Source organism: Gallinula chloropus, assembly GCF_964237585.1.
Source record: "Gallinula chloropus genome assembly, chromosome: 3".
NCBI classification, from domain to species: domain Eukaryota; kingdom Metazoa; phylum Chordata; class Aves; order Gruiformes; family Rallidae; genus Gallinula; species Gallinula chloropus.
This window is the reverse complement of record NC_140087.1, coordinates 96,504,579-96,527,126: the sequence shown is the minus strand read 5'-3', so window position 1 is coordinate 96,527,126 and position 22,548 is coordinate 96,504,579. Positions and strand designations below refer to the sequence as shown.

The 22,548-nt window shown below is 40.6% G+C and overlaps 1 protein-coding gene across 1 annotated transcript in view; it reads right to left on the bottom strand.

Moving 5' to 3' along the window:
* DST (dystonin) overlaps positions 1-22,548 on the bottom strand; it is a gene marked incomplete at its 5' end in the record, with an annotated part of 301,073 nt that overhangs the window by 166,161 nt on the left and 112,364 nt on the right. Inside the window, 2 exons of the mRNA XM_084262411.1 lie at positions 18,495-18,587; positions 21,027-21,104. Coding sequence (XP_084118537.1) covers positions 18,495-18,587; positions 21,027-21,104 — 171 coding nt within the window. The remainder of the gene's footprint in view (positions 1-18,494; positions 18,588-21,026; positions 21,105-22,548) is intronic.

The following is a 22,548-nucleotide window of genomic DNA, read 5'->3' as shown; positions in this document are numbered from 1 at the left end:
GTACAAATATGAAGCAGACATTTCCCTAATGTACGTGTGTATTGCTTGCACCTTAGATGACAGAAATCATATTCGATGTGTATCTGAACTGCAAGACAGAACAAGATGACGACATGCCTTGAGAAACAAAGCGATATCCTAGGTTGCCTTTCTTTTAAGTGACCTTTTTTATCGTACTCAAAGGACAGCAGATAATATATTATGGCGAACACCAAGAATACAGGCACCATGAGGCACTGTGTAAGAACCTAACTACTGTAGTTTAGATGTTACAAACTGCAAGATGAGGGGCCTGGGCAGAGGCAGGATGGCTTGAGACAGCAGCGAGATTTATGGGTGGACATTAAGTACCCCCATGAGCCTACCTGGAAGAGGGTCACACCACCCAAGCCTACACTCAGCACGGGGGGAGAAAGAATCACAGAATCATAGGGGTTAGAAGGGACCTCCATCAAGTCCAACCTCCCTGCCAAAGCAGGTTCCTTAGGACAGATCGCACAGATAGGTATCCAGATGGGTCTTGAATATCTCCAGAGAAGGAGACTCCACACCCCCCCGGGGCAGCCTTGGAATTCCAGTGCTCTGTCACCCTCACTGTGTAAAAGTTCTTCCACGTGTCGGTGCGGAACTTCCTGTGCTCCAACTTGCAGCCATTGCCCCTTGTCTTGTCTCCACAGATCATTGAAAAGAGGCTGGCCATTTCCCCCGAGTCCCATGCTTCAGATATTTATAACCATTAATAAGATCCCACATCAGTCGTCTTTTCTCAAGGCTGAACAGCCCCAGTTCCACGTAGGGGAGATGGTCCAGGCCTTTAACCATCTTCATAGCCCTCCGCTTGACTCACCACAGGAGACAGACAGGTCTCCTGTGGCTCTGGAGCCAGCCTGAGGCCAGGGCCTGTGGGACATTTGCAAACAGAGAACTCTGTGGGCAAGGCAGGCACTAGTGTTATTTGTAGAGGAGCCTTAACTTGAGCTGTACCAGTTCCAGCAATCCCATTCTAGCATAAACCAGGGAGCTACATTCATGACCTCAGATGGGATGGTTATAGCAATACCTCCTGGCCTTGAAACATCTGTACACAAAGCTATCCTCTGTCCTGGGTCTTCCTGGGGGAATTCCAGCAGGCTAGCTTGGAAATTACGGGGGGTTTTTTTTTAGTATTATAGCCGCACAAACACAGTGCCAGGAGCAAGAGATGCAGCTTGCCTACTGATGCTGTTATGTTGATATATGGGGGAGGTGGTGGGAAGACCTAGGAAGCTGGGCACTAAAGGAGGAGCCCTGGAGATGACAGGGCAATGTGGCTGCTGCAGCACTCGCTACAGTTTCTGCTTAACCACCTTTCACACTTTCAGGGGATGATAAGCATTTACAGCTACACAATAAATTCTAAGTACATTTTAAGCAGGGAACAATTATTTTACACTTTCTATCCAAGTATCCACAAAATCTCAAATTGCAAAAGCAGTTTTTCCAGTGCTTGTCACAGGATGTCATATCTGCTGCTTCTCTAGGTAAGGGAAAAATACAGGCGCCAACGCTAGAAAGCAAAATAACTCTAACTGTTCAACTACCCATAAATACTTCCAAAGATCTGGCAGCCTTTTGGTTTTTTTCTTCCATGTCTCCAGCTTCAGCATTGCACGTTTTTAAGAAAAATCAGAGCGGAAAAAAATGTTTTGTTTGTTTGTTTATAATACTGAAAAGAAATGCAGGCAGTTCTGATTATTTATAAATTTCTAGGCATCAACATCCTGCACAGAGTATTTACTACATGAAACCACACCAAATACAGTGTGAGTCTATATGAAGACAACAGGGAATCCAATATGGCAAAAGACCAACTTAAAATCATGCTGAAAATTTTCTTGTGAAAGTCTAGGAACTCAGAATCCGTAGTGTAAAATTTCCTTCTTGTGAGTTACCTTTACTCTTTGGTATTTCAAAGCAAGAAAGCAAACTAAATATTTTTACAGTAGCTTTAGTTCCTATTCATCACAGAACAACCAGACTACAATATAAATCAAGTCAACCATTTACCACTTCTCTGGACAACGCTTCTGAAAGAGATGATGTCATCTGGAAGTGCCAGATGTCTAGCAAAAAAACCCACCCTGCCAACCTCTATTTTTTCCCCCATCATTTTCACAAAGTCCTCTGTGTGTAATCCCCAAGTATAATTTTTTAAAATCTGTTCTAGCATAAGCAAGCTAACAATGTAATTTGCTAATGGCCATTCCTTACTGCTATGTCCAAGCCTTTAGCCTCCTTCACGGTTAATTGACCGGCGATGGCTATCTACATTTCAGACTGCCGAGGCTGCAAACGCAGCATATTTGAGCTCACATGAGATTCCTCTGGCAACAAGTGATTTCAGACATAGTGGCAGCTTCTGAAGGTCGGACTTGTATCTATTGTTATACGCAAACATCATCTGTCGCTATGGTCACAAGCTCAAGGAGCATATTTCCTGCTCTGAAAGTGACCGCTAAAGCAAGTGTGCAGTCCAAATTTTGGATGGCTAAACCAGGAATTCAGCTTATCACCCTAAGATCAACAGGATTTTGATCTAAGAATCTTCCTGGCACCATTCAGCACCCCACTTGGCCATCTTAAAAAAAAATGAATAGGCGAGACTGGATTTAAAAACTGTACTTGCCTTTCACTCACAGACGAAGCCTGTTTCAGTCCAGGGTAAGGAACACTAACATTAGCTTGAGACCTGAAACAGCCTGAGCACTTCTGTTCTCTAAATAAAATACTTCAGATTCCAAAGCTAAGATTTCAGACTTTTTCACAAACACTGAATTCATATTTTAAAAAGTACAAGAATACACAGAGGGAAATGGTGAGTCAGAGAGCTGTATTTTATTATGTTTACAAATACAAGCTCTACTTTGCAAGATGCCCTACTAACTTGGAACTATGAAACAAGTATAACACCACGCCCCACAAAAAAAGTGTCAAGGAGAGAGATAAGAGTGCATCTTTCTTTTGATAACCCCATAAGGGCAGTATAGATACTCATCTAACAGCTATGCATTGTCATCAATAGTTATAACATCATTTGCCACAGAAACAGGAGGACTGTCACATTAGGAATACTAGAACAGAAAATAAGCTAAGGGACAATCAGATCTTTTGCCGTTTAAATTTTGTCTTTTCAAGCAAACAGTTTGTGTGAAACTTTAAGTCTTATGTCCCACAGCCCTAGGCACCAAACAAATCATTGAGTTTTCATGAGTTTGAAGAGTTGTTTGCTTGAGATCTAGTTCTCCAAATTATCTCAAGGACCGTGAATTATGTTACACGAGAAAAAAGAGACAGTTCTCTGCACAGCCCTGGTATCACCAGATAAATGCCTTATTTGACAGTAAATACTCTATTTCTTTTTTTTAACTGGGAGAACTAGTTCACCTCTGCTACTGCAAGTGCTTCTTCTCTGCCTGTAACTCTCCTCTGCATCACACAGCATACAAAAAACACACACCAAAAAGCTTCAAGCTCTTTGCTTGAACTGATTTCAAGTGATGCAGTTTTAAGTCCAAAGAGCAGAGCACAACACACCTTCCAAAAGAGATCAACAGTGGTGCTGGATTTCTGCAGCTCAATTTTTACAGTGTAAGCAGAAGAACAAAACTGGTATATATAGTAAGGAGTGTTTCCTCTGATTCCATCTTTCATCCCAAATATTTTGAAGCAAGTCTAAACTTGACATAATGTACTTACTGCGTGAAGGTATAAAATGGGTTGGAAATGTATGATGTACAACAATGAAATGTATTCTGATGTCAGCTTGCCCTAAGCCAGAAAAGTCTAAAGAACACAACGAAATGAGAGATAAAAGAACACATGAATATGGAGAGATTTTGAAATGCTATTTTCCACCTAAGCTAAGAAGTTAGTTATGTGTTGTGTTTGAAAAGGACTGTTAGCAGCATGTTGAGGGAAGTCTAGTTATAGGAATGGAATTTGAACTTGCACGTGATCATAAGAAGTCATCTCCCCTGATGTTACAGTTGGACTTTGCGAGTTCCCATTTGGCTGTAAATTCAAATGCTCCTATTCAGCTCTCTCCAGGCTCTGCAGAGCTGCAAGTCCAGCTGTGGGCACCACCCTTTAAAAATACTGGATTATTTGAAGGAGACCAAAGGAAAAAAACAAGAATGACAAAGATCTAAAAATACATGACCTTTTCAGAAAAAGTGAAAAATTTGGTTTATTTATTCTTAAGTAGGGAAAACTGAGGGGAGATGTGACAATAGTCTTCATATATGCAAAATACGGCTGCAAAGAAGGTAATAAATCAACTCTTGTGGGAAGGGGAAAAGAAAGAACTGATGAGTTTAAAACGACCATATGTGTTTTCAGCCAAACCCTCTTTTTAATACAAAAGGCAGATAAGCACAAGAACAATTCCTCAGGAAGCATGTGAAACCACCCATAAGGCAGACACAGAAGAACAAGTATCAGTCAAGAAAGATTTGCATTAAATTATCTTGCCTTCAGGTACAGAGATGACCTAGATGACCTGCCCAGAACCTTTCCAGCCCCAGTTTTGTAGTTCCATCAATGATTATAGATCTCCTTCCATCGCCAGCATTTAAGGTGGATTGTGCCTTCTTCTTGTAACTATTACAAGGAAGCAAACAGTACTATGCCAATAAAGCAAAACTCCTGACTTTGGCACCTTTGCCCTGCCAATCACATTCCAAAAGAGCAACTGGCATCTCTTCCTTCCTTAACTGTAACTACATAAATAGAAAATACAAGATTATATGATGGTGGATATATTTAGGAAATGTCCTCTTATCTTACAACATGGAACTGAAATAATAAACAGATGACTACTTAGCCAGAAGTATTCTACTGAATATGTGGACTACAAATAATCTACATTTTTTTTATTTAAAAGCAGGTGTACTGCCTTCAACCCAACTCAAATACATGGTGGGGTTTTTTTCTTGCAGATTATTCTGAGTACTGTAGAAGATAAGAAATCCACTGTATCAGACACAACACAGGTGCATGGCAAAAAAACCCAAACAGCCGTGGAACCTGCAGCCAAGACAATGGTCCAGTACTGGAAGTAGATGAATGACTGCTTATAAATCAGACTTTTTTAGAAAATGTTTACATTCATAAACCAGAACTGAAACTACCATAAATTACACTGGAAGAATAATGATAAAGACTCAAAGCGACATGTCTCTCGTTCTGACACAAGCTGACAGCCATCACAACCTGGATGCTAGGTAGCTGATAGCTATCTTCTGCTGATACAGAATGAAAATTGTGACTTGTTTCAGTACAGGAGACATCAAACATCACAGGGGCAGCATCTCCTGTAGAGGAGCCCAAACTATAGCCTTGATTTTCTACTCTAACTGCAGTGTGCTAAACATCACTGAGGAGGTCTGCTGTAGAAAGCCTCTTCCAGTCTTGGTTCACAACCTCTTGACCTTAATGCAAATTGCCATCTGCTCTAGGACAGCCCTGAGCGAGAACGGTATCAGAGCGCATCTTGCTCAGGGAAGTCACCCTCCTGTATTAGGAACAAGGGCTATAGAAGTGAGGGTCCAGCAGAGAGTGGAAAAAAAAAACCACAACCCAACCTAAACATCTTTTGTCTCAAAGCTTTTAGCAAGCAGTCAGGAGTGAAGCTTCATAATACCCCGCTTACCTGAATTTTCCAAAAAGGAAAAGAGAAGTAATGAGGTAGCACATATTTGAACACATTGTAATTGTTTTACATCCATAGGAAGATGTGCCACAGAAGGAAAGCCAGAGGATATATATATTCTAGTAGCGGGGACTATGCTGTTCAGAGGGTCAAATGTCATATCTCTGTTGCAGCATAAATTAAGCAGCTCTAACGAGTCCCCTCTGGTATCTATGTGTCTGTTTGGAGAGCCAATACACTTTCAAGAAGCAGCTCCATTTGAGGTGCTGTGTAAGCTGAGACTATTACAACATGGATAAACTGACAAGGTGGGTGGAGGCTACCGATCGCTGTAATCACTGCAAAGCAAATGGCAAAAACTGGGACTGGGAACTGCAAACCTTGTGTATTACCTCAGGCTGGTAATGGGAACTTGTGGATTTGTATAAATAATAGTTTTACTGTTTTATATTGAAATTAAAACCATGCAAAAACTTGTTTAGTTCTCAACCACAATCAAAAGGGAAATGGTCATGACATCATAAAATAGGATTGAGTCTTGAAATCTAGTCTCCTTCCTTGATTTGTGTTCAGGTCACAGCTAGATGCTCTTGAAACTACTCATAATCAGAATCTCAGGTCGTAAAAGGGAACTGAACTGAAAACCAGATATTCCAGCAACTCAAGTATTTAGCCTGATCTGTCAGTAGATTTCATATTCATTATGCAGCACTTCATCAGTATCACCAGCCCAGTTCTTAGTACTGACATAGGTGCTCAGCAAACAACTCATTTCCCCCTTACACCTGTGGTAACAAGGCAGACACCATGCCCGGTTGGAGTAACAACTACAGCACTATTAGAAGTTGTGTTACTCTGGCTGTACAGGAAAAAGCAGCCATGCTTGGCTGAATGGCCAAGGCTCATACTCTTTTATTCAGTAATGACGTTTCTTTCAAATCAAATAACATCCCTAAGCTGTTTGCGAATTCCGGCTAAGATTAAGAGGGCAAAGATCTCCATGCGTATTAGGAAGCTATTTGTACTAGTGTGTACCCTGTGTTGTAACTGGGTGTGTTATCTGTACTGAAAAACCAAGCTGGGAAAAAGTAGCGTTTGTTGCAAAAGTAACTTATATAAATGATGTAAGTGTAGTTTTGCTTTGCTGGAAAGAGCACCATTTGCCTATGTCCATTCCTTCTGTTCACCCACCTCAAAGCTCAGATGACCCTGCTGCAAGGGATATCAGGTTTGGACCAGATGCTGGTTTCAGCATTTAACCCAGACCTACAGATCTCAGCTGTGCTGAAGGTAAGTGGGGCAGAACTAGTAACATGGATTGAGTTGGTAAGCATGAAAATCACCACACAAAAGCTTGCATTCCTTCAGATACTCTGCAACTAAGCTCACACTTCGGCTTCTTTTATTGGAAAAGGAAAATAATCCAACCTTGAGAAAGACAGAATTTCAATAAATTAATATTGATAGGACATAGACACAGTTTGGGAGGAAAGATCTTTTAGAAGAAGTGTCAAGCATTATTAACACATCTGATGTTCACTCCTCCTATTTCAAGCTGCCTACATATTTTTATCATTATTCAGTTCCTATTGGCCATAACTGAAAAAAATATTCCTTTCCTTGATACAAAACCCAAAGGAATTATAAAACCGTCAAGAGTCGGTCAGAAAATTTACTGATGATAGTGAATGTGAACTTAAACATCTCTAAAATTCACCCTGCCTTCTAGAAGCATTTTATCATGAAAATCTTTTTTCCTAAACTAGGAGACGAATCAGCACAAGGATACATCAGCACTCTGGTATTACTTCACCTGTGAAAGAGATGAAGCAACATGTTTGTTCCTACCACTACCTGTTGTATCACAGCACATGTGGAAAAAAAAAAAAAAGGCTTACATATAGCAAAGTGAAGGTATTTTAGTAATATTAAAAATACTGTTACAATACTTATTCTGAGCAAACAGACAGATAATCTACTGTGCCAAAATATTTACCTTGCTCCTGTTCGGTGGAATGCTAAATAATGCCTTTTCTTTTGGGAACTGGGAAAGCACAGCATCAGAAGAAGAAAACCTCTTTTGTTCAAGCAGCAGATCACTTTTGTTTTCAGAAGGAGAATGATGCAACTTTGCAGTTTTATTCCTTTCTGGGACATCTTCAACAATTCTGCAAGAAGTTATGTTTAACCCAGTTTCTTCACCTTGTCTGCCTAAACTGTGGATAGCAGAATCCAAGCTGGCTGCTTTTCCATAACAAAGACCACTAGATTTCTTCAGGAATGCTAATTCTCTCCTGTTGCTATCCTCTGAGTATTTCCTCTTCCTTGTACAGGATTTCTCCAAACTCTGTTTGCCTTTTTCCTTTAACCATGTCTCTGTTTCACCAGACTTGGTGAGCCTCTGAATATCACCATGAAAACTGTCCCCACAAAGAGAATCATTCTTTGTTTCATCCAGCAAAACTTTTGCTTTAACAAGATCAGCTGAAAGGTCTGTACTCACAGGCAGAGCATTACCAGCCACTGTCACTTTCCCAGGAAAGGAACCGGTCGATCCCACAGCCTTGGGACGATTCTCGGTGATTTCTGAAATCCCCACTTCATACTGGGTTTTTTCTTCATTTCCTTTAACCTGTGCTGAATCTGGTCTCTCCTCAGTTGATTTCTTTCTCGTTTTTCTTCTGAAATATTTTCTTCCAGGGGAATGTTTAGCTGGACTTAAGGGAGCTTTGGCAGGATCTAAATACTGTTCTTCCTTTTCAGCCCTCACACATCCACAGACATTCCCCATTTGGCTTTCAGTAACTCACAGTCGAACAGTCTCATTCATTCCAGTATATTTACACACACTTAAATCCTCCTCAGAAAGTTAAGAGCCGCCGTTTGCACCGTAATTTCTTCCAGACTCCAGGTCCATCCTCCTCAGTACGTAGCCATTTTGCTTATGAGAAAACGCACACGCAATAAACGTTGTGGCACGGTGCCCAGGCAGGGCCTGTGTCTGATTAGACACTGTGGCTTATTTCTGGCCACCAATCCTCTTAAATAAACATCACTGCTTCAGCGCTGGGCTGTAATGCTGATGGCCTTTCACAGAGATGACATAGCATTTATGAGCAATAGAAAATTCTCGGACGCGTTCTAACTTCCCGTTTCACTTAGCGACTGGAGCAAGATAAAGTAGGAATATATGCAGCAACCTTTGAAACTATTAGCTACACTCCGAATCCAGAAGCAAGCAACACAGCAAACAGCAGGGATTTAGTTAGCAGATTTGGTTTGCACTTCGTGTGTTTTTGTTATGAAACCAGTGATCCGCAGAAGGGAAGATTAAAGGGAAGGATCAGGGACTGCTCTAACAGCTTGTTGGGGGTCAAATTTTTATTTGTATGTGGAGCTGATGTGATTTTTCACTGATTTGTTGGCTATAAATAACCTGCTGCTTCACTACTAACATGCAAGTAGAACAGCTTGCTCAGGGCAGCAGTGCTGTGTACCATGGGGCTGAAGCTTTGCCACAGATTTATACCTTCTGACACATAAAAACGAAACGAATCTTAAGAGCCAGTATGTCTAGAAAACTGTTCACAAAGTTACAGTTTATAAAACTGCAGCTTTATCCTCCTCCCGTGCTCCTGTTCTGTAGGCATGTCTGCACAGCTCTGAATATGACAGGCAAGAAGCATCCATCTACATAGGAAAACTAGGTAGAAATGTAAACTATTCATTAGACTTACTTGCAATTTAATTACCAGTATCCTTGCTTTGAAACATACCCGTTTTTTAAAGCTTCAGCTTCATTTTTGTTACCAATACACAAAACAGACTAAAAAAGCATCAGCAGCGGTAGATGCGTATGACTTCTCATGCTGAGAAGGAACTGCTGAGTGACCTGCCAAGCATTATCAGGCATTATCATTGAGTTTCCCTTGTTTATTTGAAAAGGAATTGCAATAATGAAACCCAGGGTCTTTATCCCCAAGGGACAGTTCCACTGAAGTATGCTGTGACATTTTACTGACAAACGAATAATACAACAAAGTGGTAGGATCAGCCTCCAAAGAGCCTCCAAGAATAGATGCCTCATCACTGACCACTTGCAGGGCAAATCTGACAGTAATACTTAAAAAGTGTTATCCATGACACAAAGGGACTAGAAGGCTGCTAGAGAATTCCTGTACCCCTTACAGGTAGCTATACAGGCACAATGCTAATGTGTTTCTGTTCAAAGTAGACATTTATGCCACAAGCACATTCTCTTTTATGGCCCTGATTGATGTCAGTGTTTGTTACATGCTTAACATACCGGTGTGGTTCTGACATTTGCTCCCTCGACTCGCAGTAAAAAAACCCCCTGTATTTTACTCAACTTAGAAACGTGACTTTCAGCCAAGACCAAGAGATCTCACTGATTTAAAACACACATCCACACAGGCTGAGTTGGGTCCTGACTTACCCTCTCCCCCTAACAAGAAAGGGCATTAAAAAAACCACCTTAAAATACAGTCATTGTAGATGATGTTGCTGTGTTTGTACAAGCAAATGGCTTTTACACTTGAAAACACACCTCTATCCTCTCCTAAATTCATTCAGGATTTTGCAGTGCAACAGATCAAGGATAATTTAATTTCACACAGATAAAGCTTCTGATTTAACAATATGTCTACTAATAAAAGGTAAAATACATTTTAGTATAATAATATTGAAGTATTGTATTATGTACTCATAAAAGAAATTTGAGTATCCTGATCACGTAGAAATAATGTAAAAGGTCAAAGACAAGAGTGTCCAGCATTTGAATTAAAAAATGCAAGTTTTCATACTCCATTAATTGTCTAATCGAAAGTGTATGAAAGTAAATACAGCCTAACACAAGTGCACTACCAATGTTGTTGTTCATCCACAAATTCTGCAAGAGTTATGAACTTGATACTGCAAATTTTAAATTTTCTGATGCAAGGGTATATTTAAACTAAGGCACATGGGCACTGAGGTTTCTCAGCAATACCTGACTAACTGAGCTTTAAAGGAGAGATTTAGTATACACTTTTAAAAAACTGTTTAAATGTTTAACCATCCGCAGGCTACCACATTATTCCAAAAAGAAAACATCCCATAAGCATCCTCTGTTATTTTATAATTCCTGTTAGAATTGGTGTCACTCTGACTGTCATAAAAACGTCAAATCAAATCTAATTCAAGATGGGTCATAAGAAACACATACTGTTATCTTACAGCCGACATCTGCATTTTGTAACAGGATGAGCTACTTAGAAAGACTCTGATCTGGCACAAACATACCGCATATCTTGATATTTTATATATTTTTCTTAAGAGTAGGTAGTTTACTCTCAGAAAATCAGGTGCTTTTGAAGTGTAATTAAAAAAATTGAGGCAGCAAAAATACAAGAATCAGTTTGAAACACTGGTTACAAATTCTGTGGTCCCATCAAGCCTGACTTCCTGCTGCATACTCCAGGTCAGCTTAGTTGAATGCACCTGGTTTATCTGCAGCTATTCTGAGAATTTAACCACCTCTGAATATTAGCTAGGAATAAATGCATTCCAAATATATTTCTATAGACTATTGATAGTATTTGTGCCTTTATATTTTCCTAAAAATAGGTAAGAAATACGTATTTTTGATACCTAATAAGCAATTTAACAATATTTGCCAGTTGTTCTTGAGTGAGAAAGCCATCAACTATTAACAATTCTTTCTTCTGCTCCTTGTTTTTCCATGAAAAATAAGCTTTATACTCACTTTAACTTTGAAAGTTACTTATGCTATAGAACCACAGGGAAGATCAAGGACAAAAGAACTGACAAATTGCATTTATATCAGTTGTGGAGGGTTTTTTTTATGAAAAACCTGTGCAAAACCACATTCCATGTTAAAGGAAGACAGAAACAAAAGTGCAAGTACCTAAAGACAACATGATCATTTATGGCTAACAAATTCTATAAAGTTGTAACTTTGGTCTCATCAGGAAAGAGATAACAGGATTGACCTGGAGATTCAGGAACAGGAAATTAAAAGTTCTTCTAAAACCGTGAAGCCTACAAGAACCACCACAAATAGCCAAGACCTGAGTGTGCTGGGTGCTTTCTCTCAGACATATACATGCCCAGACCCGAACAGAAGCTCAGCACTGGCCAATGCCAAAGAGCCAGATGATCAAAGCTGTTAAAAATACCATAATGGATCGTGGTGCCTCTTTCCTTTACTTAACCAAAAACACAGATACAAATTTATATCCATCAATGCTGGGAAGTTTTAAGGAGAGATTAGTGAAAGACTTTTTCTGGCACATAAATCCTTAAGAAGTATAACATGAATAAAGGATTAGACCAACACTTGTCTGCAATTTGATCTGTCTTAGAGGCTGCTTAATCGCAAACAAGAGGTTAACATTAAGACAGGGCAAACAAAAGATTAGCATCGAGACATGAAATAGCTGATGCAGATTTGTATGGGTTTGCATTGTGCCTAGATCTGTGTAACGTGCTAAGCACGTCTGTAGCCCTGAAATGCATCGTGTCCTCAACACAGGACAGGTGCTGTTACACACTGTGGTGGCAACACTGCCGAGCATCTGCATATCTGTTAGTCTGTAAAACGCTGAGACTGCTCATCTTTTGTACGCTGCTAACACATTTTGTCATTGGTTTCATATACTTACCAGATGCTTTAAAGGAAAGGTTATGCCACTTTGCCAATCAAACAGAGCCTGGTACCTTTCTTTTATCCTAGAATAGTGTGATCAAAAGCCTACTAGGAATGCGTTTCAAGTGGGTTTGGATCTAAGCTCCCTTCACCCCTCTTTTTTTTATAGGGTTGGGGTTTTTTTGTTTATGCAGCACAGCAAAAGCAATGGACCATTTAGCATAAATGGGACGTGTCATTTCACAGTGCTAGAACAGCATACCAGACCTCAGCAAGCACGTTATCACACAGCCAAAGGGTCACATGTAGAATGACAGAGATAATCATAGGTCAAAGAAAAAGTGAAAATTAAAGCAGCACAAGAGAGAGAACAAGCGAAGAAGAAAAAAAAAAACCACACAAAAAAAGGCTTGCCAGCACAAACAAAAAGCTGTTTGAGCTGAACTGGCAGCCACCACTGCAAGTCTGAAAGAGCTGCTCAGCTTTCAGGTACCACGGAGGTACCAAAAGCCATGACCCTGAACAGGAGAGGTTTTATACCCAGTGAGATGGTTTACAAAAGTAGGGATTTGTCCTTTGTAGAGAAACAAATGGATGAGTTAACTGCTTGTATACCTTATCTTGCTACAGATATCCCACTATTTGTAGAGATCAAGTCTAAATATGACTCTGACAAGCCTTAATGCCTCTCCTCTTTGCTGTGATTCAGGTGAGTCCCAGAAATGCTAATAACTCCATGCTGATTTTCTTACCTGAGAGTTAGCAATTTTTTTTTTTTTAATTGCTGAAGAATTCCAGAAAAGCTAACTAGGACTTCAGCTAAGGAGAGCAATACAGGAAGAGGATACCCCACCAAATGCTGAATGACAAGTCTGATGCAATGGCCCATGAATGGGAACCACAACTCCCAGGTGGAATACAGTTTATCCTACAAGCATTTATAGGCAGAGATTAGACAAATGGTCACATAGCTCCATCTTTAAATCTTTGAGATCAGACCTTGAGCTGCTGCAGCCATCTGAAAGCAGAGGCAGATTAAACTCCAATCCTTTGGCTCCAAGACTCACAGCTTGTGCAAGACCCAGGCAACATTTAAAAAAAAAAAAAAAGGCACCTGACAAGAGAAATGCTCTAAGGAGACCTGGGAGAAAGTGCCCATCTGCCTAGAGAGGACTGGATGGTACTGAAACATCCGGACAAAAATGTTGGGGTCCAGAGCCTTGGAAGCAGCAAAATGATGATGAAACTCCAGCAGAAAAAGACTGAGTCATGATTTAGAAGCTCCAGAATTTTTTTTTTTAAGTTTGAATTCACAAAGGTGAACTTACTGAGGTGATCTGCCTGAGGGTAGGGAGGCTTTTCAGAGGGATCTGAACAGACTGGACCGATGGGCTGAGACCAACGGGATGAAGTTTAACAAGGCCAAGTGTAGAGTGATGCACATGGGACATAACAACCCCATGCAGTGCTACAGGCTTGGGGGAGAGTGGCTGGAGAGCTTTCAGGCAGAGAAGGACCTGGGGGTGTTGGGTGACTGCAGGCTGAATATGAGCCAGCAGTGTGCCCAGGCAGCCAGGAAGGCCAATGGCATCTTGGCTTGTATCAAAAACAGTGTGGCCAGTAGGTCTAGAGAGGTAATCGTGTCCCTGTACTCGGCGTTGGTGAGGCCACACCTCGAGTACTGTGTCCAGTTCTGGGCTCCTCACCATAAAAAGGACACTGAGGTCCTTGAGCAAGTGCAGAGAAGGGCAACCAGGCTGGTGAAGGGGCTGGAGGGCAAATCCTATGAGGAACGGCCGAGGGAGCTGGGGATGTTTAGCCTGGAGAAGAGGAGGCTGAGGGAAGACCTTATCACCACCTGAAGGGAGGTTGTAGAGAGGTGGGCGATGGTCTCTTCAGCCAGGTGACAGGAGGTAGGACAAGGGGCAATGGCATGAAGCTGTGCCAGGGCAGGTTTAGATTGGATATTAGAAAAAAATTTTTTACTGAAAGAGTTGTCAGGGGCTGGAACAGGCTGCCCAGGGATGTGATTGAGTCACCTTCCCTGGATGTGTTCAAAAAAAGGGTAGATGAGGTACTTAGGGATATGGTTTAGCTTAGGATGGGAATGGTTGGACTTGATGATCTTCAAAGGTCTCTTCCAACCTTGTGATTCTTGTGTGATCTTGTGAAGGTCTAATTTTGGATGCCTGACAGTTTAAAGTTTCAGGTTTTGCTTTGTTTTGGCATTTTTTTTCAACCAACTGCACATTATTCTAAATATTTAATGCTGTTAAAGAATGTTTGCTGTGTATTGAAAGAAATTATTACCAATTTTCACAGAAATTATCTTACTAAAATTGTGGTTACTTACTGAGGCCAAATTCTGCTTTCATTTCTAGTTGCTCACATCCAGTGTTACCAGTGAAATTGTATGGGGTGAGGAGGGAGAAGTCCACTCATGTAATAATTTTGATATTTAAATATATAGCCTATAATTATACAAAATACTGTAATCTGATTTAGCATGTTCTACAGGTGCCAGGAAAGTAACTTAGAGTAAGTATTGCATTATGAAGCTGAATCTTTTAAAACCCCACGTATTATGAAAAGCATGTGAAACGTATACATTGAAAGCTTGCCTAAAACCTACTAATAGACATGTCTCAGGCATTTTCAGCACCCACAGAACAAATTATTTTCTGATGTACTCAACTCAACAAACCACTGGATTTCCCATTCCATCTTTCCTTGTGTATGCAATTACTTAGGACATAAAAGAGTGTACAATTTCTGGACTTGTACAGCTGCAAAAGTCAGTGGTACAACTCAAAACAACATTTGTATTTCTCTAATTATGAGTACCAAGTCACAAAGCTGTAACCATCTCTAGGCATAATTCAGATGCAGAAGAAATGTAATCCTCAAATGCCTATCATCTTTTATTTTTGTTCATCATGTCTTTCCCCTAAATCATTCCTAAATTCATTCCAATACTCAGAAGGATTTTCTATTTTGAGGAAATACTAAGTGCCATAACTCAGAGAAACAAGAAGCCACAGACAACAGAAAAAAAATAAAATAAAATAAAACCCCTGGCATCTTGACTACCTCCCAGGTTACAATGTTACTAGAATACACACAAATGATGGCACAGAGGCAGTAGCATCACATAGCCAACAGCTCCTTATACTCACTGAGAAATTAAATACTTCTGCAGATGCTGGGGAAATTGAAGATACCCAATGCAGGTGTCTACATACTTGTGTTTACATGCTGAACAGGTTTTGAAGAGACCATTTTATCAGGTGGAGGCAGGATTTCTTTTCCTGAAAATGGGCTTCTAGATGAGATATCCTGCCAGACCTCAACTGGATATGCAGTGTCAGATCACACCAAGCACCTCTGCTGGATAACTTAATAGCTCAGTCAGTAGGTGCTTTAGGCACCTACTACAGGTGATCCAAATTGCTCCACCAACCTCACCCCACTGTACTGACTAGCCCTCCAGGCCTCAAATATGTTGCTAAACATGTTTATCGCCATTTAAGATGCAGTTTATCCTGTCTGATCTGTGTCTTCCCAGAAGATGGTGAGTTCCCAATAAAACCTACATCATGAACTCATGTGGGTGTCCCATAAATCTCCAACACCGCAGATGTTTATGTTTAGTCAACTGGAGTGATCCTCTAAATAGCAGCTGGCTAGTTGACATGCTCACTAGATGATACTAACTGTATAGACTAAACCTCTGTTGCTCAGATTATCAGACTAGAGGGACAATTCAGACACTTAAACACGTATGGACACAGCTCCCCAGAAACTGGGAGTGTCTAACTTCAAGCTGAATCTCAGTACAACTTTCCCAATATCCATAGGATTACTCCATGAATAAACAGAGAAGCTTCCTCTCTCAGCAAAGACTGAGAAAAAATCTAAAGAGAGACATCCTGTTAGATGTCTCTCTTTAGATTTTTCCCCTCGTTCTAAATCCAAGTCAAGACAAGAAAACATGAGATGGAAGTAACCATGTTCTTCTGAACTTCATTATACATTCAGAACCCAAATCAGTTATATATGCATGTCAATGACATCGAATTGCCACATACTTCAAAAGAGGTGACAAATGTCAGGTTAGCACAGAGGGTGTCTCTTATACAACCTCACAAATCTCTTCTGCATCCAATGTCGGTATTGCAGCCATTAACAGCAAAAAGACAGAAAATGGTTTTCAAAAAATCCTGTTCTTCAGAAACTTCATATTTACTAATGAGGCTTAATAGTTACTCCAAGAGCCACTACTCACTCTTAAAACTATTGTAATGATGATATTTTAGAGATACTATTTTGAAAAAAAGAAATTCACTGAAATAGCAAACCACACCCCAGGGTGCATCAAACAGCATAACCAGCTGGTCACAAGAGGTGATTATCAGCTGTATTCAGTGTTGATGTGGCCTCACCTTGAGTACTGTGAGCAGTGCTGGGCCCCACAGTTTAAGAAGGATGCAAAGGTCCTTAAATGCATCAAGAGGAGGGCACAAAGGTGAAAGGGCTGGAAGGAATGTCCTGTGAGGAACAACTGAGGAATTTGTGTTTGTCTTGTTTGGAGAGAGAGAGGCTGAGCTGTGACCTCATTGCTCTTTACAGCTTCCCAAAGAGGGGAAGTGGAGAGGGAGGTGTTGAGCTCTTTTCCCTGGGATCCAGAGACAGGACACGTGGGAATGGTTCAAAGCTGCACCAGGGGAGGTTTAAACTCGACATGAGGAAGCATTTCTTCACCAAGAAGGTGGCCAGACACTGGAACAGGCTTCCTGGAGAGGTGGTCAATGCCCCCAATGCCCCAATGCCTCATCATTTTTCACAACTATAACTAGTAACACTATCGCTTTTTACAAGCACCCAAAACTCTCCCAGTTGTCCTGTGCTTCAGCTAGTGAGAAAAACTAACAATTCTGCTTCCTGCAAAAGCCTATTCATCAGGTTCAGAAAGATAAAACATACCCCAAACAAAGGTTTGACTTCCAGTAACAGCTTCTACTAAGAAGTTGTTAATAATCTTTATTTCTGAAAACACAACAACATTCAATCACTGCCTAATTCTGTGGGTCATGCTTAAGCCCAGCCTTCTTTTTGCATATAACCACACAGGAGCCACAACTGACACGACGGAGGGGAGCTGAGGTAGCTTCAGATCCTCACCAGTGGTGAGCAGTCAGTGGTTTCTCCTTCACCCTTTGCACTGGCCTGGGCTAAGTTGTGCACCCTTGCTTAGCCCAGGGCCTCACTGGCCCTGTTCATGTCTCCTGTGCCTCGTTAGGATTTGCAGAAAGGCAAGTGAGATCCTAGAAGCCTTTTTGGTTTTAGGGTTTTTTTAAGGAGGTTTCTTTCCAACCATAAACACACTGCAGGATATTCCTAAGTGAACCAGAGTTTTCTGTATGACCATGTAATTTTTTGATCATTTAAAATGTCTGCACAGCAGGGAGTTTATCATGAACAATGCTGCAGTCACTAAATGGGAATTATCTGGCATCTGAATTACATCATCTACAGCCACAGCCATTGTGAAAGACTCATTTTGAGGAGCAATTTAACACCACAGACTGTAAGGCTGCATTATACTGTACACAATCCCACCAGTGTACAACAACCAGAGTGCCACCTAGTGTGACCCACGCTACCATCGCTGGGTCTAAAAACAAATGCTGTAAGTGCTAGGGACTGCTCCAAAAGGCTGCAGAGTAGGGCTTGCTAAAATACTTGTACTAGCAGAAAAACTCAGATCCAGAATGTAAAAAACAAAACAAAGCCAAAAAGAAACAAAGAATGTCTACATATATATATATTCAACAAAAGAAATCTCTAGAGTAAAACAAGACTGGTTTCCCAGACATTGGAAGAAACACATCTACTGGTCTTTAACAATGTGCAAAAACAAAGCTATCTTTTCTCACTCCACAGGCAGGAAATTAGACCATGAACAAACTACACCTTCAGTGTATATCAGCAGATAAGATACATCAGCAAAACTTTTATATATGCACCAAAGAGAACTTAAAGTATACTTCTGCACAGCCTATATAGCATCCTGCCTAAATTGACACATTCATGATAACTGCACACAAGCATCTCGTCAAAACACACTGTCAAGCTTACCTGAAAGTGCAAAATTATGGTCCATATCAACCCCAAAGTCAATTTGGGATTCCCATCTGTTATGTCATCATTTCTAATGTTTACCAGTTTCACCTGTCATTGTGGAAAGAAAAGACAGACAAAATTGAAACACATGCTGCACTGCACCAGCGCAGCTGTAAAGGATGCATTGCTCACTTCCTGAGCCTACTCCTAGGTTTTTTAATTCTCAAAAGCAGAAAGGATTTGTGCTCTGGCTGTAAGCAGCCTGCTGGGAATTGCCCTTTCCCACCCACACTGAGCTGAGAAGATTCCTTAGCTGTCACTACACCAGCAGATCTGCTCCCCGTGCCAAATACCCTCCACCTCAGTCTGTGTGAGAGGGGGGAGGTATGACAGCGGGGTAAATGACAAGAAGAATATGATGCTCAGTAACTGGTGCATCAGTCTCAGGGCAGTGCCAAAAAGCCATCACTGCCTTTCCTCCTCCCCACATCTCCTGTACCAAAGCAAGAACTCAGCAGCAGAACTGGCCTGCTAAAACACAATGATCTGGCTTAATAAAATAGGAATTTAGTACCACATTTAAATAACCAATGGCTTAATAATCACAATAATTATTAACACTTCTGCTGCAGTACTCATTCACAGTGCTGCAGACACAACATGGTTAACAGGATTAAAAAAGGTTGACATTTTTGCTATTCCAATAAACTCACACATAAGGGGGAGTTCAGTAATTCTACTATGTCATATCTATTACATTTAATTTCTCTGTATGCATTATGTATCCATATAGCCTACTAATTAAAGATGAGTCAGCTAAAAAGCATTTTATGCTTATGTTAGCAAAGCTGAAGGCACATGCTTTATAACACAGACCCTGTTATCAGCACTGAACAAGCAAAGGCATGTGCTTTTCTTTATCTGCAGACATAATCTTAACTATTGGCTGGGGGGAACACTCTCTTGGGAAGAAAGAGAGTGTATTCCACAGTTCAAATAAGAAATGAAAAACAAATCCAAATGTTCTCCTCCCACTGCATTATAAAAACTGGGCTAGATATCCAAATATGCCTTTTCTTTGAGGTTTTTTCCCAAGACTCCAAAATCATCAATACATAGGATCTCTCTCTGCCTTATAATCACAATAAAGTACTATATTTGGAGGTTACACAGCCAACATGAATGAGTTACCTCCTAAACACGGCTCCTAAACAGTCTAATGGGGGGCTGAAACTTTAAGCAAATTCAAGTTCCCACTGGCAACTTGCCCAGTCGACTAAAACCCTACAAGCATGCTGTAGGGTACACAACCACCTTCACAAAAACAGGAAGCTAAAGGGAACACAAAAATCCTCAGATCACAATCGATGGCTGCATGATGGACACCTGCCATTCCAAACACCACCTGCACGTTCACAAACACGAGGGTGACCTGATTCTGTGTCCCCTGCGTATCAATACACAGGGTAAGTGGTGCATACAAGGTGCAGCATAAGTCCAGACATCTTCCTGCACAAAGATGCCACTGTGACTGCTGTTTCAAGCAGCCATTCCTTTATTTCACACTGCATTTCTTCACTGGCTCGCTCAGGGCAACAGGCAAAGTTTGCTTTGAACACAGCAAAGCCAGCCTGAGTTCTCAGTGCACATACAGCACTCAGTGACCCGGAAGACAGCTTGCAGTTTTGCTTAAAATACGAAAAGACATCTGTTTTTATAACCAAGCCAACTGTCTGTCTATGTATGGTTTGCCAACTCATGTATGTTTTCAAACCTTTAAAGTAGCAAATAAAGTTTAAAAAAAGCCCCAACCAATCAGTAACCAGGTTTCCAGTGTCAATTCAACTGGGTGGGATGGACATGGAGGTAACAGTTTTTTCTTCCACCCATGTTTGGGACATTTGCTAATATTGCTGCTTTGCAAGAGGAAAAAGCAAGAATTCTGGAAGTGTTTAAAAGAAAATTAAAAGCCAAAAGAAACTCAGAGCAGTAGCAAACCACCCAGCAGCGTGGGATTCAAGTGTTTGGCTTACAGGAGATAAAGGTGAATTTAAACCTGTGTCTTCCACAGCCCAGGAAACTCTGCAGCCCTTCTTGGGCACCAGTTTTCCTTTCGTCAGGATCAAGGCTTGAGAAAGTTTTCCCAAAACACACAATCCCAACAACGAACTCCCATACAATGTTCTAATTTCTTTGATTCTGCGTTTTGCACTAAAAATTAGATTCTGGACAAACCTGCATATCAGCTGTGTCTGAGCAACGTGAAAGGTAGTTAAATCTACTAGAAGCAACTCCTGAGGACCTTACCCATAATTTTATCTTCTTTAACACTGTATACCACATGGAATGTGTGGATTTTATTGCTCAGAGAAGGGTGGTGTAATGCTACCTTTGACACCTCTCTTTTAACCATCTCAAACACGAGATCAAGCAGAGCCTACACTGGCAGCTGTCGCACAACATGCATAAAAGACTGAGCAGGGATTATTCATCAGCTACAGGTGACAAAATTTTCATTAACATTTTGTACTGAAATCTTCACCATACCTGGCGTTTTTTCAAATAGTCAAGTGCAATTTGAACGTTCTGAAGTCTGTGAAAACGCATCCGACCTTTTTCTCGGGGCTAAAATTGGAAAACAACAGTTGTCAGATTTTGTCAGTCAAAAAAAATCCCAAACAGTCTGAAAAGATACCATGTAAAACAGTTGAAGCACTACAGTTTTAATTAAGCCAATATCTTTGGTGGAAAAAGCATGCTTTACCAAACTTTTCATTATTTCTTTTTAACTATAGTTGAAATTTTTTAGCACAGTGGATGGCAAGAGAGGATCAGTGGTCCCAAACTGCAAGTTGGATCCATGCAGGCTGGTAGCTGTTTCCCTGTAAAGTACTACTAAGGCTAAGAGGGCTAAAAAATGCCCTACATGAATCTACCTACAGAAACTAAACAGCAATATATTATTATAAAAGATTTACAGTATATTAAGCAAAGCAAAACACATGTAATGTCATGGACTTTTATGTTGCTCTGGTAAATTCTGTGATGGCAAAGCTTACCTCTGTATGCATTTTTGCGACGTAATGTTGTTTATTTATGACATGACTGCATAATAATTATGATATTGATACATTTTCAAGCATTTAATAAAGATAATACCTTCCTCCAAACAGAATAACACAACCATATAACCCCAGAGTGTATGTTTAAACTCTTGAGTAGATCATCACAAAGTGTGGAAAAACCCTAATAAATCACTCTACTCAAAGCAAAGTCAAAACTAGCAAGAAGAAACTGCAAAATAAGCACAAGTGGCGTGTTAATGGAAAAATGGCAAAACTGCATGCAGTTAGTGTAAAATCACCAAGAAGAAGAATCACACAGAAAAAGCATACTTTACTTAGCTGTCAGATCAGCAATGGGAAAGCAGTTAAAAATTATATCATCACCACCACCACCACCACCACATCCAAATCCTTCTATTCTTCTTCCTTAGTTCAGATTTTTCACAAACTTTCACAGCAACAAACTGAAGCGGGCTATAACTGCTAGGGATCAGCCATGAATATGAGTATTTCCTCAGACAACCACTGCAAAACACACAGGTAAGCCCAAGCCTTCCTCAACTGCCTTTCCACCCCCCATGGAGTATCAGATGCTTGCCAAAAGGAAACATGGGAAAATGGAGTTGAATAAGAAGCATAAACTAAAACACAAGAACTTAAATTTCCATTATAGAACCTTCAATTTAGCACCTTATTTCTTCCACACCAATAGCCCAGGATCAAGCCCTGCAGCCCTTGCTACCGAGTAGCTTCCCCAGATGCAACGAAGGACCGCAGATCTGGAACTTGGTTTTCCATAGCAAAGAGGGTGCAATAAATCTCAAACTACATAGTCAGGTATAGCATCTCAGAGGGGAAATATTCTTTCAACACTCAGCTAAATTGCAGCATTTTGAGTTATGTTATGCCCCAGGAAAAGAAAAAAGCACACAAATTCTACTGAAATCACCACTGCAACGCAACACACGGGGAGCCAAGGTGGCACTCGGACCCTGTGGCAGCAA